Source organism: Antedon bifida, chromosome 8 (genome assembly GCF_963402885.1).
Source record: "Antedon bifida chromosome 8, ecAntBifi1.1, whole genome shotgun sequence".
NCBI lineage: Eukaryota > Metazoa > Echinodermata > Crinoidea > Comatulida > Antedonidae > Antedon > Antedon bifida.
The window spans coordinates 3,017,097-3,035,742 of record NC_136233.1 but is presented as its reverse complement, the minus strand read 5'-3'; the positions used below and the strand labels follow the sequence as shown (position 1 = coordinate 3,035,742).

Below are 18,646 nucleotides of genomic sequence, written 5' to 3'. Positions count from 1 at the left end.
TTTCGCCACACGTACGTAAAAATTAAAACTTTTCCCCATAGCCAATTAATGACGCTAGTTATTAGCCAAGTTAATTCTATGTAATATTACGATCATAATTAAATCTTTGACCTCTTTAGGTTTAAACTATGAATTAAATTTTTACCTTATAGGTTCGTTTATCTGTTACTGCCGAGCATATTAATTGAAATTGATAGTCCAATCTGTCCCTTCGCAGTGAAATCTAACCTAGTCAATCTTTGAAATTATTAATGTAAAGCTAGCAACGAGCGCGGTTCTTAAGCAGTTGGCCTACGCCGCTGGACATTGTCCCTGAAGGCAACAGATTGATGATAATAGTGGCATCGACCAAGTATCTACTGCCAAGTTCATTATCATAGCTTGCCTTCAATTCAATGCTTAAAGCCTTGTCTACACTATCAAACTGTATGTGACAAAACAATGTGATGATATATGGACATGATGATGTCATATTACTACTATATTTGGGCATCACTACCATATTTGAAACTTTTTTTGTCAAACTAGTTTGATAGTGTAGACAGAGCTTAACGTTGTTTCCACACACATGCAACGCGGGACGTACGCGCAACGCACGTAATTTGACCAATCACAAGCGACGACAGTTCGAATGAATCGTCGATCGTTTGTGTGATTGGATAAATTACGTTGCGCCCTATGGTAACTAAAGCTTGGTTCCCACTAGAACGTAACGCAAGGACGTAAACGCAACGCAAGCGTTTTAACCAATGACAAGCGAAGTTATAGACAGTTAGCAATCACAAGCGAATAAGCCATCGCTTGTGATTGGTCAATTCACTTGCGTTGCGTTACGTCCTTGCGTTGCGTTGCGTCTACGTCCTTGCGTTGCGTCTACGTCCTTGCGTTGCGTCTACGTCCTTGCGTTGCGTCTACGTCCTTGCGTTGCGTCTACGTCCTTGCGTTGCGTCTCTTGTAGGAACCAAGCATAAGCTCAGATACTATTTTAAGCAATGTATACGATTTAGAAGAAGAGGCATTTTTTCAAGGCATGTCAATATCTTACCATTTAGCCTAGGAATTAAGTATACGGTTTTTCAAAGGTACATTCTTTTTAAATGTGTATCTTCCTGAAATGTTTAAATGATAAATGAATATCATGATTATAGCATGCATTATTTTAATAACAGCGATAGTATTTTCTAAATCGACCTGTTGTATGATTATAATATATATTATTGTAGTAATGATGCCTTTCAATTATCACACCGCCTCTTCTTCGAAATCTATACAATTATTCATTTCTCAATCTAGCTAAACCGGACAAGATATCCATAACGCAGATGTTTAAGATTATGTTTAACCAATACATCGTTTATACAGATTAATTATTGGGCATTTATCAAATTATTTACGTAACGCGTGAAGGCGTTGGCGGACAAAATAAAACGATGTTGTTAAGAATCTACTGTGTATCTATCTCATACGATTTATTTTATCAATCAGCCATGTTGTCAAAAGAACTCGATAATTGATGCGTTCAAACGGCTTTTATTATTAACCGATATACTTCGCGTTAATAGTGGTATGTCTATTATTTACTACCGAAAAGCAATCTGATTGGCTGTTAATTAGTGCGCGAAGAATTATTATTTATTTTTTATTGGGTAGCCTCTTCAGTCAAAGACTGTTCTCCCAGAGGGCCCAGTGTATAGTACTATGATGAGTTTGTGACAGTGGCTGTGTGTATGATGAGTTTGTGACAGTGGCTGTGTGTGAAGTACACAAAAATGCACATGAGCTAGATGTGTACACTGGACCTGCGGTTTATAGTAGTCCTTATCTGAGAAGACTCGTTCTACCACCAGAATCACTGTCTTAACCGCCTGGCCACTCACTCGCTCAAAGAAGACGCTCTTGTTTTTAATGTCTGGTATTGTACGGTGTGATATGTCACAGAGCTTAAATGGCAGATATAAATACTGCTTAAAAAAAGCTAGGCCTATAGCTATAACCATTTTATCACACTCACACTTCAAAGGTACCTAGATAGTCAGCAGAAACTATATCGTCAAGCACGCGGATTGTAATTTTGATTTGAAAGAAACTCCTCTTGCCTCTAGAGAAGTAATCATCGTGTCTAATTGATTTACTTTAGTTCTTAAGTTATGGATTACTATATATAACAACCTACTAGCATTACAATTCGCATAGTGTCAACGACGCCGTAGGATAATGACTTAGCCAGTTACGCACTTATTTGAATTTACAGCAATTGTATATTATACTTATTTACGTTACGAATTTCTTCTCTCTATAAATAATTGTTGATCTTTAATTATCATATCTTTCCTGGATAGAAATTCTAATGTTATTTAATTTAACAACATGTAAAAGAAAACCTTTTTTGTGGTCCTGTCTTGAATACAAACAAATCAGGGAAAAAATGTTTATTTTTGTGAAAAAAAATGAGATCGATATCTATAGCTTTGAATGAAGCAATTGTTGGCGAATATTTAATTTTAGTTGATAGGTTATATTTTTTAATTATGAGTGGAAAAAAATGAGCAAAATCTGTAAGCCCACCATCGCAGGCGCCACAACCAAGTGCTAAGCCGCTTTCCAAGGGCACGGAAGCTGCCACGCCCAAAGCTGATGAAGAATTCAGGGCAGAAGTTATGGCTATTACTAGATAAGATCATTGATTATATAGAAGGATATATATGTTCAATTGAAAAATATTCCATATTTTAGCACCTGCAACTTTGAATATTATGACCTATATTGATAGTTGATAGAATAGTTGGGAGTATATCAACGTGTACATACTTGGAACACCAACACGAGAGAATCAATGTTACAATTTGGGTTATTTTAAAGATGTATTGTCCCCCTAAAAAATAATACTTAAACAAATGTTTGTTGAAAATTCCATTTTAATGTAACATAATAGTTATCCAATTTGACCAAAAATGGATTGAAAAAAATGTATTTACCTGAAAATATGTAATTTAAAGCAAAAAATGGTCAAATTGGCTGCCAGCCAATGGATTTTTGGTTGAATTTAACCATTTATTTTGTCATTTTACAAGTGAAAACATTATTTTGTTTTCGTTTTTTTCTATGGAAGTGATTACCTTTATTAAAACTACAAAATAACATATTCAAAGTCTGATTGAATTAATCTTCATTTTTCATGTTTTGGGGGACAATACATCTTCAATTATTGGGCATCAATATTAACTTATACAACAGTTGGCGAGTATCACACGTGTGATGGAAATAACTGTTCACACTATGCAATTATCTATCCAATTGAAATCTTCTTTATAGCGTAAAGATAGCCAGAAGAATCAAAACTGTCATGTCAGTACCTCGTAAGGTTGATTAAAACACCTGTGTTCTTTTCAATCAATTCAAGCCTAGTTTTTTTATGTTCACTAAATTTATCAACTTATTATTAATAACATATCTGCCTAAAGACATTTTACAATTAAATTTATTACGATTGAAAAATAAGTAGGCCTATCAACTAAATTTCAATGTAAAAGAATGCACATCACACCTAACACAATGGTAAAACAAATCAGAGGGAGTGATAACAATAAGTTCAACAGCCGAAAATAATCTACTTTCCCACATTGGTGGCGCTATTGATTTAGAAAATTTAAATATCAAAACAAACATATTTTGAAATAGTATACAAAATAAAACACTTTAAAACTATGAATGTATACAATCTATAATCTAAAATTTATTTTATAATATTTCAGTTCTTAAAACAAATTTAAAATTAAAAAATAAAAATAAATTGTTATTTTGACACTTATTTTGTACGAAATGAATTGTCCATTATATACCAACCAGCAGCAATTATCTGGTATGCCTTAAACTAATGAGTAAGGAAAATAACGAGTTCGGGTGACTCCGGGTTCCACAGTCTAATTCTGTGAGAAATTTTTCTATGGGGAAAGGTCGCCCTCGGTGTGACTTGCCTACTTTCGCGAGATGCCCGGGTCGAGTGATCTACCCCTCACCAAAAACTAAAAAAAATATCAGAACTAAAATTAAACCATTTTAGAAACCGGTTCTACCGCGTGGTTAATGTTGGGAAGGTGTGTAATAAGGCGTATTACATAATTACATTGATCTCTACTAACGATCACACTTTACCCCAGCGTGTATTTAGTAGTACAATGCTTACATTAGAGGTGAGTGTCCTATAAACAAATAATTGTCATACAGGATGATTTATGAATCAAACCAATTTATTTACTCTGTGTGAAGTGCTGGTATTCAATTGACATTATAATGACACACAATGGAATGATGTGTTGATCGATCACAGATAGAATATTTTTTATTTTCAGAAACAATATATAGCTTCATATCATCAATGTGTACGTACTGTTAAAGCGGAGCTTGGTTCACACTAGGACGTAAGTGCAATGAAAAAGAGATTGAGCGTACATTGTGAATAGCCTAGAGAGCTCTAACACTGCACGTCTGAACGCTTCGGTGACTCAAGACTGATTTGATTTCATGCAGGCGGGGGCAAACACAATTATTGATGGCGCATTTTCTTACGTTGCGTCGCTAGTGGGAACCAATCGTTATGGATATATTATTATTATTATTTATTTTAATGTGTAGGTATCTAATTTCGTTGTATGTGCATACTAATTTTCATTTAACTGCTAATACGCGCGCGCGTACACAAATCGTGCAGCTATTCCCGGCATGTTGCGATTTTATTAATATATTTTTGGTTCGTTTTCAGAAGATCTTCAGAACCTTCATAATATTATCAAGAATAAGACGTGACTTTCCACCAATGACAAGAACGTTGATGATGGAGTGAATGCCCGGATGAAAGTCTGCTGCCCTCAATTAACAAAAACTGATCCGATTATGGACATTTATTGTTACCTGTAACAACCCAAGTACGTCACATTCTACGACCACGTGTACTTTTTAAATAACGATCGATGTTGTACAAATTTTCCAAACAAACAAAAAACATCACGTTTTTATCTTCCCGTGCGATAGAATAACTTTTAAATAGCTCGCCTTAACTACAGGTGTATTTACGAAAATCGTACGTTTTGTTTTGAAATAATGCCTTACTAACAATATATCTTCGCTGTTTTTTGACAAAAATTACGACTTCATTAATCTATGACATTTGCTATTACCGGTACTTCGTTGCTAATTTTAAATTTATATTTCCCATTTTATTTACGGTGATGCTCACAAAACGAAACTAAACTAAGCGAGAAAGTTACTAATAAAATATATGATTATTAAATGGTTGCTATAGTGAAAAACGCGACGCACATACAGTCGAACATTATCTGGTTGTCTATTGGTTGATGCAACGTACTCGTGACGAACGAAGCGTGACGATATTTATGTTACAAAATCTGCGACAAACCACCGCTCGTCATTCCTCAATCAGTAAGAAGTTGTAGGCCGAAGCGACAACAAATAGACACAACCCAACCATGGAATTTTCGTACTCCGATGATAGCGGGAACGGCTCGATGGGTTTCGATTTTTCTGACGACGACAATAAAGATTATTTCATAGAAATTGTAACTTTACTTATTGAATTAATTGGTGTAATTGGAAATTCATTGGTGATTTTTATTATACTATATTACAAGAAAATGCACAACGTTCCAAACTACTTGATTTTGAGCGTTGCGATAGGCGATTTACTGGTGTTAATGTTTTCAATGCCGTTCACAATTATGAGTTTGGGATTCGATAACGCTAGTGGTAACGAAGTCGGGTGCAAGCTCACCAATTTCGTCTTAATCCTGTCACAAGGGGTATCAGCGTTATCATTCACAGCTTTGAGTGCGGATCGGTATTTTGCAATCAACATGGCCGTCGCGCCGATGCGTGACTACGCGAAGCGCGTTACGTACTTTTCAATTATCGTAAGTTGGACGACTTCTATTTGTTTCGCTTTACCAGTACTATGGTTTTCTAGGGTGTTCCAAATCCCGTATACAGATCAGTTATTCTGTTCGTTTCAACCTCAGGTAAAATGGCAACACGCTACGCTCGTGTATCAGACATGCAGGTTCGTATTTCTATATGCCTTACCTGTAATTATCATATCTATTCTATACACCTTGGTTGCAATGGAGTTGTTTCGTAGTATCAGAGAGATGCCGACGGAAGCAACAAAGGCAACTTCGAAATCAACATCGTCAAAAAATCAAGCTCAGGCCAGAAAACGGCTGGCAATCACCGTTCTCGTCTTAGCGGTCATGTACACGATCTGCTGGCTACCGTATATGTTCAAGGAAGTCGCCGTGGAGTTATTTCCCACAAAAATCAATTTCAAAGCAGGCTATAAAAACGTTTCTTTTATTATGTTATATCTGAGTAGCTGTATCAACCCGATAGCTCTGGTTGCGATGAGTAGAAATTACCGCAAGTATTTTTTATGGTTGCTTTTTTGCGGAAAGGTTCGAGAGAAGGTAAAAAAACCGACGTCGTACACCGGTATGTACAACAGCGTAACGACCAAGCCAATTGTGGTTAATAACTGCGCAGAAACGGTGCTCGATGAACCGTAACGGAACGTGCATCTTACAAGACGCAACTGTGTTAAAACGAGGTAATACGTAATGGGCCATTTAACGTGTATCATATGTTCCGCACGACCGATGACATTACGAGACGCACGTACGTTTGTTCACTGAATGCCGACACCTTGAGACGGACAAATATATAGGACAAAATGGATGAATAATTAGGCGATAATGTTATCATTTTGGTTGTTGTTTTGGCCGCCTAAATGACATATTTCAATGATATTTACTAGATTAACTGTTATCATCACTTAATGTATGTTTCGTGTATTGTGTGGATTGTGAATTACTCAACGTTAACCTTAAGTGACGTATCGACGCAAAGTGCTGTAAATTGCGTAATCACAAGTGGGAACCGACGACGCAACAGTGCTGCAAACATCACAGGTTTGATTTCACGCAGGCGGGGGAAAACACAATTATTGGAAGGGCATTTTCCTACGCATCGTAGGTTGCGTATCTAATGGGAACCAAGCTTTACAATGACAATACTCAAGAACACACCAAACAACAATAAGAATATACTATTGAGTCAACAACAAGAACAGTACATCTCCCGATCCATGGCTCGAAGCGTTTCGTATATTTCACCTGAAAAAAGACGCCTCTCGAAAGTCTCTGTACCAATGGACAGTGGCGTAACTCAGAGGCCTGAGGCCGCCTGGCTTAGGAACCCCAAGTGGCCCTCCAAAGCTGGAGGCCTCGGATGGTTTAGGCTTTTACGACATATCTTAATGCCTGTTTTTTCCTTTGGACACTGCTCAGGAGCGCAGCCAGTAAGCGCTCCCAGCCGCTAAGCCACTGCCAATATCGCGTAACTTGACATACAGGTGACGGGTAGTCACGTCACGCTTGCCTAAATACTTACTAACTACGTTGTTTAAAAGTTACTCTAAGGTATAATTTTAAATAATTAAACATTAAAACTAATAATCATTTGCCTTGAAATGCGATACAAATGATGATGATTTGCGACATTATAAGACGGATGGACGAATGGACTTTCTTTGGCCTACGGTTTGATACGACTGAAGAATTAGGCGACATGAAATTCCAAAAGCGATATGGGCTAGAGTATGATAAACGCATTTGCATCATTATTTGACGCAAACAAATACAACAAAATATTTAGATCTTTGTAGTAATATATAGACCTAAATATTAAAAATAATTTGAGAGACTGGAAATAATTTGAGAGATTGAAAATAATTTGAGCGATTGAAAATAATTTGAGAGATTGAAAATAGTTTGAGAGATTGGAAATAATTTGAGAGATTGGAAATAATTTGAGAGATTGGAAATAATTTGTTCGGAAATAATTTGAAACTAAAAGAATGGAAACAAATTGAGGGATTGAAAATAATTTGAGAGATTGGAAATAATTTGAGAGATTGGAAATAATTTGAGAGATTGGAAATAATTTGTTCGGAAATAATTTGAAACTAAAAGAATGGAAACAAATTGAGGGATTGAAAATAATTTGAGAGATTGGAAATAATTTGAGAAATTGGAAATAATTTGAGAGATTGGAAATAATTCGAAAGATTGGAAATAATTTGAGAGATTGAAAATAATTTGAGAAATTGGAAATAATTTGAGAGATTTAAAATAATTTTAGAGATTGGAAATAATTTGAAACATTGGAAATAATTCGAAAGATTTGAAAAAATTTGAGGGATTGGAAATAATTTTAGATATGAAATCTTTTTCGCAAGTATACCAGCACGTAATAAGCGATAAATCGACATATTTGATTTGATAAAGATTGACAGATAATGACGTAATTATGACGACAACGTTCAAACTGTACATTATTACCAATAATTACGGAAAACAATGTTTCTTTCATGAAATGAAATATTAGCTAATATTTATATTTCCTCCATAAATGTTTTAAAATAATATACCTTCCAAGTAAACCATTTGTATTAAAATGTTTCTGAAATGACATCATATATGACGTGTACATATCTAGTTAATATTTGTTGTTATTTTTGCATTAGATACTTGATTAAGATTTACAGTACTGTACTTCTTCACGTAGAATAATAGGAAGCAATGACGTATTACGCGCAACGTAAGTAACTCGACCAATCACAAGCGGTAGCTCAGCTTATCCGCCATTTGTGATTGGTCAAAATGTACACGTTGCCCGTATACATAATTATAACAATCTTATTTTTCTTCCCACATAGTATTATATTGATCTTTTACGTCTAGCCTAAATTACGTAATCAACCACATTGTCAAAATATCTCAAAATAATCTAACATTATTTTTACCGTATTGTTTTAAACTCAATGTAATCAATTGTAAATATCTGTAAATCTTTTGCAATCAAAATAAAATATTACGGATTATTGAAACATGAGTTTTAATGTCATGTTTACTCTATACAGATTATATTATATATCATACTATAACTTTATATTTGTACACTAGTAACGTCATGTAAGAATGCAATGTGTTAGAGATATATCGTGTGCCAAGCTTTTGTTTTATTATTTTTCTTCAATTACATATTGATCGAATGTATCATAATAGTCGTGTACAGTGAATATCTTGCACAATGATCTGTAGTGTAGTTTCTTGATTAAACGTGGATTGGGAGTGAAATAAATTTTAGAAAACGATAAAGTTTATTTATATTGATATTCATTATTGTAGTTTGCGTTTTCGCGGTCAAGTAATATCCATGTCTACAGCGAGTGTAATGTAGTCCTACCTATATCCATTCTTGTTGTCTGCGTTTTCGCGGTCAAATTATCCATGTCTACGGCGAGTAGAATATATTCGTGGGAATCGAACATTCCTGATTGGTTGAGCGATTTATTATCGCGTCTAAAACAGTAAATGAAACTATGACCAGGCATTAGTGTGATGTTGATGATTCTACGTGGGACAAGCTACGCGGTTTTCCGCTTACCGTTGCCGCTTGTCTTTATAATCTAGGCCTACTTGAAATACAGTAAATTACTGAAATGATACCGGCAACCGACGCATTGAATGTAGGTCTAAATGCCAATTTACACAGACGAGCGGTAACGGTAATTAATAAATAGAATCTATTATTCCTTATGACTATTTACACACAACGCGGAGCGGACGGGCGGTTCCCGATCAGGATAGATACAGATTATGGGACAAGCTACGCGGTTTTCCGCTTACCGTTACCGCTTGTCTTTATAATCTAGGCCTACTTGAAATACAGTAAATTACTGAAAACTGATATCCGTAACCGACGCCTTGAATGTTACATAAATGTGCGTGAGCCCTACTGACACGCCATTCATGCATTCTTCTTACGAGGAATTCATTTCAAACAGGCCTTACGCCTTATATCGCAATGTATGCCTACTACATGACACAATCATTCATAAGCAATTCAAGGAGTGACGTACAGTATATCACCTCTATATAATTTATATACGACTTTACAAAGTTCTATCTACACTATCAAACTAGTTTGACAAAAAGTGTAATGTGCCCAAATACGGTAGGGATATGCCCAAATATGGTAGCGATATGACATCATACTGTCCATGGGCACATCAATTTTGTTGTCACATAAAGTTTGATAGTGTAGACAGAGCCTTACGCCTTATATCGCAATGTATGCCTAATTCATGACATAATCGTCTATAAGCAATCCACGCGACGGAGTGACGTAGGCCTATATCACCTCTATAGAATCTATATACGAATTAGGCATCGCTTCAATCCTTTAAATTTCGTAACTTTATGTTGTTTTTTCATTATGAAATGGAATTGTAAATTCATCTGGTGACATTTATAGATAAACTACGTGACGTCATGGTCCTAAACGAATGACACCGTAACGATAATCTTATTTGATATGTACATACAAATTACATTTATACACATCAATAAATCAGCACATTTTGCGAAGGGCAGAAATAAATATACAAAATGACATAGTTTAATTACCTGCATAACGTAACAAACTTTCGGTCAATGACCCTTGACGTAACTACGCACATTCTGTACTGGTCACCCGTATGAAGTTTATGACAAGTATCCACATCTTTAAAAAGAAGATGAAAAAAGTTTGAATCAATTTGAACAAGTAGAACTACGGAGGAAGTCTTACTCCATGGTAGAACTATTACAAAAACAATTGTTGATCCCCACAACATTGTTGACCCCTCTCTCCGACAACAATTGTTGTGGGGATCAACAATTGTTGTGGGGGAGGCGATCAATAATTGTTGTGGGGGAGAGGGTCAACAATTGTTGTGGGGGAGAGGGGTCAACAATAGTTGTGGGGAGAGGATCAACAATAATTGTGGGGAGAGGGGTCAACAATTGTTATGGGGAGAGGGGTCAACAATTGTTGTGGGAGCGACAATAGTTGTGGGAGAGGGGAGGTCAAAAATTGTTGTGGTGGAGATGTATTTTGTACCCACTTTTTCCACACATTTAGCCTTAAGCACTTAGTTACATGTTTAGCGTGTTTAAAACCTAAACGTGTTTATAGCTACATGTTGTTTCCTCCACTCGTTTAGCAGTCAACATGTCACTATTATGTTCAGTTTCTCCACATGTTTAGGTACGTGTTTAGCGTTGCGTGCATACGATTTTACTGTGGCGGGAAAAAGCTCCACACATGAGCTCCACACATGACAAATTAAACACGTTTAAAACCTAAAGTGTCTCAACATGTCACTGATGTGATGTTGAGTTGGATACAGACTACATGTTTAGAATGTGTTTAGAACCTAAACATGTTTCATATCTAAACATGTTTAAGGCTAAATGTGTGGAAAAAGTTGGTACAAAATACATGTTTAAGATCTAAACACTATCTTTACAGTGTAGATTTGGTTGTGTATAGCGCAGCCATTTACATCACTGGTGACGTGACCTTCAAGCAGCTTCATGATCAGAATACTTATTGAATTAGTATTATTGTATTGTTACGATAATATCATGCAATATATTGATATAAGTATTACAGCGTTGCTGCCAATACCTTTTAAAGCCTGCCCCAAGCGTGCAACAAATACATACAACCGAATTAGCAGTGCTCCAAAACACGTAGACAAAACAGACTATAAATTTGTACAATTTCTATCTGATATTTATGCTTTTATTTTTTACTGGCACAATTAATATGTAGACTTGAAGTTACGTGTTTTTATACAATAGCATAAATAATAATACGCAGATAAATTGAATAGGGATTCAATGATAAGTCCCTATTGTATTTGTACTATTTTACAAGAGTACAAGTTAGACGTTTAAAATACAGAAAATTGAAATAGGAATGCGATACTGGGGGAGGGTGGGGTGGACAATTGTACCTTTTCCAACACCGAAAATGACCTCAACTACTCTGTGAAGGGAGTAAAGTAACTTCAATTATGCAGTATAGAACCCCTATTAAGGGGACACCGTCAGGACCAAACAAATTGTTCCCATAACAGGCGTTTTTGTAGGAAAAAACAAATATTCCAAAATAAACACTAATATTGATCGACTTAAAAAATAGAGAATTGAAAACTTTAGCAGCTAACGTTTCATAAATGAAAAAGCCAGAGAAAGTATCATAATAATAATATCCATTTTGATAATAATGATAAACCGGTTTAGAATTAATGTTCTTTGCCTGATGTGTATATATATATATATCAGTATCTCTTCGGAGATCCCGCTTCGTGAATAAAAATACTGAACAGATGAGGGCGTATCAATTCGATCTCTGGTGCGCGTGCGTACAATTGAGGACTAGTGCTGTTCTGCCGTACCACGCCGAGAATGTTAAAGAGTCGCTATCCAATCGAGTTTGAACAATACCATGAAAGCCCCAGTGGTCTAATGGTTAGGACAACTGCATATCAAGCAGACGGTCCGAGTTCGAGTCTCGGTTGAATTCTCACAGATTTCCTCATCTTTATCGTTTCAAATTAATTAAATAAATTATGTGTGTATCACCGGGCGGTTTAGAATTAATGTTCTTTGCCTGATGTATATATATATATATAATGATGAATATTAAAATATAATATGATGAATAATTTCATTGTTTTATTTTCTTTTTGTTGTTTAAATCAACCATCTGACACACTCAAAATTGTCCCTGTTCCATCCCTTTAATAGGGGTGTCATCCTCTGAATAGGGATTGTCCCGTGTAAAAACATAATATTTCTTATCGTTTCACTGGAATATGTCCTTTTAATAGAGATGTCCCCTGAATAGGTGTGTCCCCTGAATAGGTGTGTCCCCTGAACAGATGTGTCCGAAAGGTGGAGTTACCGTATTTATAATATAATGTGTACTTTAGCATATAAATGTTGGAACTTCGCGAGATACGTAAGTGTAGGCTATATTTGGTATACTGAAGGTCAGAAAAATGCATGAACACTTTCGTATGTTTTTATAACATTTCGTTAATTGTACATGCATGTTTACTTGCTATTTCAAAACTATTATTGTTTTGTTAAAACATCTATCAATTACTAAACGTCTTCAGATTTCACAAATTGTAGAATCCTATCTTAACATTACAAATAATTATTTCTTATTAGTTCTTATCGTTTGAATATTTATTAGGATTCGCTAAAGATGTATTGTCCCCCTGAAAAATCATTTTTTTTATTTTTTGTTTTTTAATATGCCATTTTAATGTCACATAATATTTAACCACTTCGATCAAAAATTTATTTACCTAAAAAAACTGTAATTTAAAGCAAAGAAATGGCGGCCAGCCAATGGATTTTTGGTTGAATTTAATCATTTATGTTATTTTATAATTGAAAACACTTATATTTGTTTTCGGTTTTTTTTCTACGGAAGTGATTAACTTTATTAAAACTACAAAATAACTCTTATTTAATTAAATTTTCATGTTTTTGGGGGACAATCACTTTAAATAGTGATTCCTAAATGGTTTATAAATAAATAAAGTTAAAATAATTCGGGGACAAAAAAGAAAATCATATTTGTTCTTTTAAAAAAAAAGCCCTATGACTATCGATCATCAAGATTATCTTATCAGACGATAAAAATGGGAATCATCACAACTTTTCCCGCCTTTTGGGTGTTAAGACAAGCGCGATAAACTCTGACAAATTCATAATTCTACCGGAGGCGTCGTCCCAGACTTGCAAAACGAGACATTAAAATCATAACCGTTACACCTCGATGAATATTCTTCTCTCTTTAACATAAAATTATTAATATTAATGATTAGTTTTTAGTCGTTAGATCCAGCGATTACACTAATTTTTAATTGTTGCCGCAGAAGACCAATATATTATATAATAAAATGCATCATTATCATCCCTTGACGTCGACTATTTCGGGCTGCATGGCTAATAAGCTATAAACTTGTTAAAACAACTAAAAACCACAATTATGGCACCCGATATACGTCGGTACTATGTCTAGTGGCAATAAACTGCCGCGGGCATCTGGCAGTATTTTGTCTCTAGACTGCCATTCCCTCTCGGTACTGTACGAGAATCGACTGGTAATGGCTAAGTATTGGCAATTACTGACAGGTTAGTACTTTTAATTGTCTTATGTAGGCCGACATTTAATTTTATATTTCTCGTTTTGTTTAAAATAACGTGTGTTGTTGAATTTGAAGTTTACGCAAAATGTTGAAGCACAATGTTTCCAGCAGAGGTTCCCCGCTGTCCAAACTAAATCAGCATCAGAAGTGATAGAGGCCTAACAAGGCTTAACCAGACTTGCTAGTTTTCCCCTTTGTGAAAAAAAGCGAATCCCCCATAAAGGGTCTTTCACACCTGTCCCGGCACGGTTCCGGCGCCGGCAAATCAAATCAAACGTCGATGCTTCATTTTCACGACGCTCCGCGCGCGGCTATACCCCATTGATGAGTCTGCTTCCTCACAAAATTAGCAAGGCCAAACTCAGACAGCGTCGTACGACGAGGCCCGGTGATATTTCTTTTCGTACATAAGTTGGGGACCCTTCATGATAAGTCACAAAATAAACATGAAGACGTAAGAATTGATCTAACAACAATTCACTAATGCAAACGCTTTCCGTCGAGCCGTCTGCTTAGTCGAATGGATTAGACTATGGACTTTACATATCGATGTATGGGGTTCGATTCCCATGAGCAACTTCATTTTACTTGAGAGATTATTACCCAAAGACTACGTCTGACTATGTCTGAGTTGCCCTTACGGCTCGGATTGAAAACCAAGTGACGTAAGAAGTAGCTCAAGAAATATTAGAATACAGCTCACCTTTGATGAAACATTCACGACCGGCTAAGAGAAAGTATAGCTCATTTGTGAAAGTCATCCACCATGATCTATCATATTTGTTACTTTCCTCGGGTGTATTAGGGTATATTAATGTACACTGAGGTATATTAATGTACACTGGGGTATATTATGGTACACTAGGGTATATTAATGTACATCAAGGGTATGCAATGTCAGATGTCATTAATTATGTATTGAAATCTAATCGTATTTCTAAAATTAAATCAAACAACATCCACCACAAACGCAGTGCAGTCTGAACGATATCTAAAGCTTAGTTTCCACGTGACCAATCACAGGGGATGGATTATTCGAACAGAGGCTTGTCATTGGTCAACTCGCTTGCGTTGCGCGTACATCCTTTCGTTGCGTCTCTGCTTAACGTTTTCCGTTATTAGGGAATCAACTGTTACAGTCGAACAACGTAATTATTAACATAATTATTACCATAAAGCGCGTACGTCCAGCGAACACTGACTTTTATTACTTTTCATAATGCAATATTTGTTTTCTTCTATCAAGAAGGATTATTACCTGATTGCATGCATGGACAGAAGTGGACATTGTTGAGATATATTAAATTCTTAGTTAAGCTCTGTCTACACTATCAAACAAGTGAAATGTGATGTGCCCAAACATTGTAGTGATATGCCTAAATATGGTAGTGCTATGACATCATCATGTCTATATATAATAATAATAATAATAACTGGTACTTGATATAGCGCATTATGCTGAAAGCCTCAATGCGCTTTACAAAGACAGAAAATTTTGAAAAATTACAAATTAAAAAGGTGGGTTTTGAGGAGAGATTTGAAGACACTGGTGGAAGTAGCCTGACGGATTTCAATAGGCAACGCATTCCATAGAGAAACGGATGCCGAAGAAAATGAACGATTTCCATAAAACTTAGTGGAGGGATGAAATATATGGGCAAGAAGAGACTCAGATCTAGATCTCAGAGACCGCTTAGGAACATAAGGTTGAATAAGTTCAGAAATGAACTTAGATGAAGAATTATGAAGAGCTTTGAAAACAAAGAGCAGGATCTTGAAAGTAATTCTTTGTGTTACCGGAAGCCAGTGAAGCTGTCTCAGCACAGGTGTGATATGTTGCCTTATGGGGCTTTGAACGACCAATCGGGCAGCTGTGTTCTGGACTCGCTGAATTTTAGAGATATCCTTTGCTGGTAAGCCATAGAGTAATGAGTTACAACAGTCTAGCCTTGATGTAACAAAAGCGTGAACAAGAATCTCAGTTGATCTTGAATCCAGGTACTTCCGAATGCTTCCAATTTTACGAATAGCGTGAAGCCCAGCTTTGCAGATGTTATGTACCTGATTGGACATACAAAGCGTTGAATCCATGACAACTCCAAGGTTTCTACAGGATGACGAAGGTTGAATGAAAGAATTACCAATCTTAACAGAGGCAGTCCAACACGCAGGCTTAAAACGAGAAGAAAAATGAATAAGTTCTGTTTTAGCATCATTCATAACCAGGTTGTTAGATTGACACCATGCTCTGACTTCGGCAATACAGGATTCAAGTTTACTGACAGCAGAATTACGCTGATTAGGGTTGAAAGTGACATAAAGCTGAGTGTCATCAGCGTACGCCATACACTTCACATTGTGAGATTCAATAAGGTCAAGTAGTGGGGCGGTAAATAAAATAAACAGAAGAGGACCAACCACAGACCCTTGTGGAACACCAACTGTAAGCAGAGTCGGGTTCGACAAAACATCCTTGATGACAATGGACTGGGACCTATCATTTAGATATGATGCAAACCAATTATGACCAATTCCAGAGATACCGTAACGTGATGATAGACGATGTAATAACTGCTTATGGTTGATGGTGTCAAAAGCAGCACTGAAGTCTAAAAGGACCATAAGAACCTCATTATGGTTGTCAAGTGCAATGCTAATATCATTATGCACAAGAAGAAGTGCAGATTCTACACTATGGTTTGGACGATAGGCGGATTGTCTAGTGGCAAATAACCCATTTCTATTCAGATATGATTGCAGCTGACTGGACACAACCCTCTCAATAATTTTTCCAAGAAATGGAAGATTGGAAATGGGTCTGTAACTTGCAAATTCCTCAACATCCAAAGATGGCTTCTTTAACAATGGTGTTATGCAGGCATGTTTGAGTGAAGATGGAAAGATACCTGAGCTCAGTGAGGTGTTGACAACTTTGGTAAAGAAGGGAAGAAGGGTAGGAAGACAAGTCTTAAATAATTTAAGAGGAAGCGGATCCAGGGAGCAAGAGGTAATGGAGGCTGACCTAATGACATTAAGTAAATCATCAGCAGAGACAGGGTCAAAGGTATTGAAATTACTTTTACATGATTGAGATTCAACATAATGAGGGGAGGTTGATGAAAAAGTATCTGGTTTTAATAATATGGGCACATCACATTTTTTTGTCACATAAAGTGTAGACTGAGCTTAAGTTGATTCTTCAAGACTTATTAAGAATTGCTTACAAACATCAATGTTGTTGTTTCAGATATTTATAATGGGATGGCCAGTTTCAATTTTTATTTAAAAATCCGAGCCATTACGTAAAATTAATGTCTTAAAACGTAGTCTGTATGTTTAGGTTCTAAACACATTCTAAACATGTAGTCTGTACCCAACTCAATCGTATGCACACAACGTTAAACACGTACCGTACCTATAAACATGTTTACTGCTAAACATGTGGAGAAATTGAACATAATAGTGACATGGTTGACTGCTAAACGAGTGGAGGAACACAACATGTAGCTATAAACACGTTTAGACTTTAAATACGCTAAACATGTAACTACATGTTTAAAAACTCTACACTGTTCTTACAATGTTTAGGTATTTTATAATTTTATTTTTGAAAAATGATTCTGTACAAGTTTAAGAGCATATACCAGTGCACGCGTACACAACCTAATGTTTTCATCAGCTTGAATGCGCGCACGCGACAACTAATTATGTATTCATGACGTCATATTGACGGAACTAATAAATTTATTCGTTCTTTCTTGTAAGTTAATAATTGAAGATCATTCATTTTGGTCAATTATTCAATGCATTTAGGTTCAGCTTTATCGGTATAATACTCATTTCATTAAATCAGCAGGCAGATTGAACTGAACTTTTTTTAATAAGTCTCTATCTAGCATCTACCGAATTTAGCATGCCTCACTGAAATACGAGTCATTAGTCCGCCGTCTTTAAGGATAAAATTGGGAGTTAGAATTTACATACACTCATTACCTCATGAATTTAAATGGTCTAATATAATCTATATAGAATTTTTACGGATATCACATTTAAATCCGTTTCGCGTGTATGTCTTTTGCAATATCATATTAAAATAATTGATGTATTTTCTATTTTCCATCTTTTTATGTGAAGTCATGTGACACTCGGCATCACATAACGTTAGGAATGTTGCCACTTGCCTTGATATTTCTTGAAAATGTATTCTTTTACAGAATTCTAAATTTAATCCTAAATCAGTAAAAGTGTTACGAGTGTTTGGTTCTAATAAATCACAAGTCACAATTTTACATAAAATCTAACATTTCCGAGTCAACAAATACGAGTATAACACTTGGATATAACACACAGTACCCTCCCATTAGCCGCCGACACGATAAGGTAGATGATTTATGCAGGAGCTTAAAAATCGCGATCTTATAACTTTTAGAGTCAATTATGCATGTATGATCTCGATTCGAATCGCAGCATACTTTAGTGCTATACATTGACCTATATATCACTGTTATGCAATTTAAAAAA

The 18,646-nt window shown here is 35.7% G+C and overlaps 1 protein-coding gene and 1 non-coding gene across 2 annotated transcripts; both read left to right on the top strand.

Annotated features, from left to right (window-relative positions):
* Window positions 1-3,861: 3,861 nt before the first annotated feature.
* On the top strand, window positions 3,862-4,012 carry LOC144851207 (U12 minor spliceosomal RNA). Its single transcript, XR_013614166.1, has one exon. It is a non-coding gene; the product is annotated as a U12 minor spliceosomal RNA (small nuclear RNA).
* A 1,224-nt stretch (window positions 4,013-5,236) lies between these two features.
* Window positions 5,237-8,953, top strand: LOC144850350 (bombesin receptor subtype-3-like). Its single transcript, XM_078707614.1, has one exon. The coding sequence runs from the start codon at window positions 5,484-5,486 to the stop codon at window positions 6,570-6,572; it is 1,089 nt and encodes a 362-aa protein (XP_078563740.1). The 5' UTR covers window positions 5,237-5,483; the 3' UTR covers window positions 6,573-8,953.
* Window positions 8,954-18,646: the final 9,693 nt, after the last annotated feature.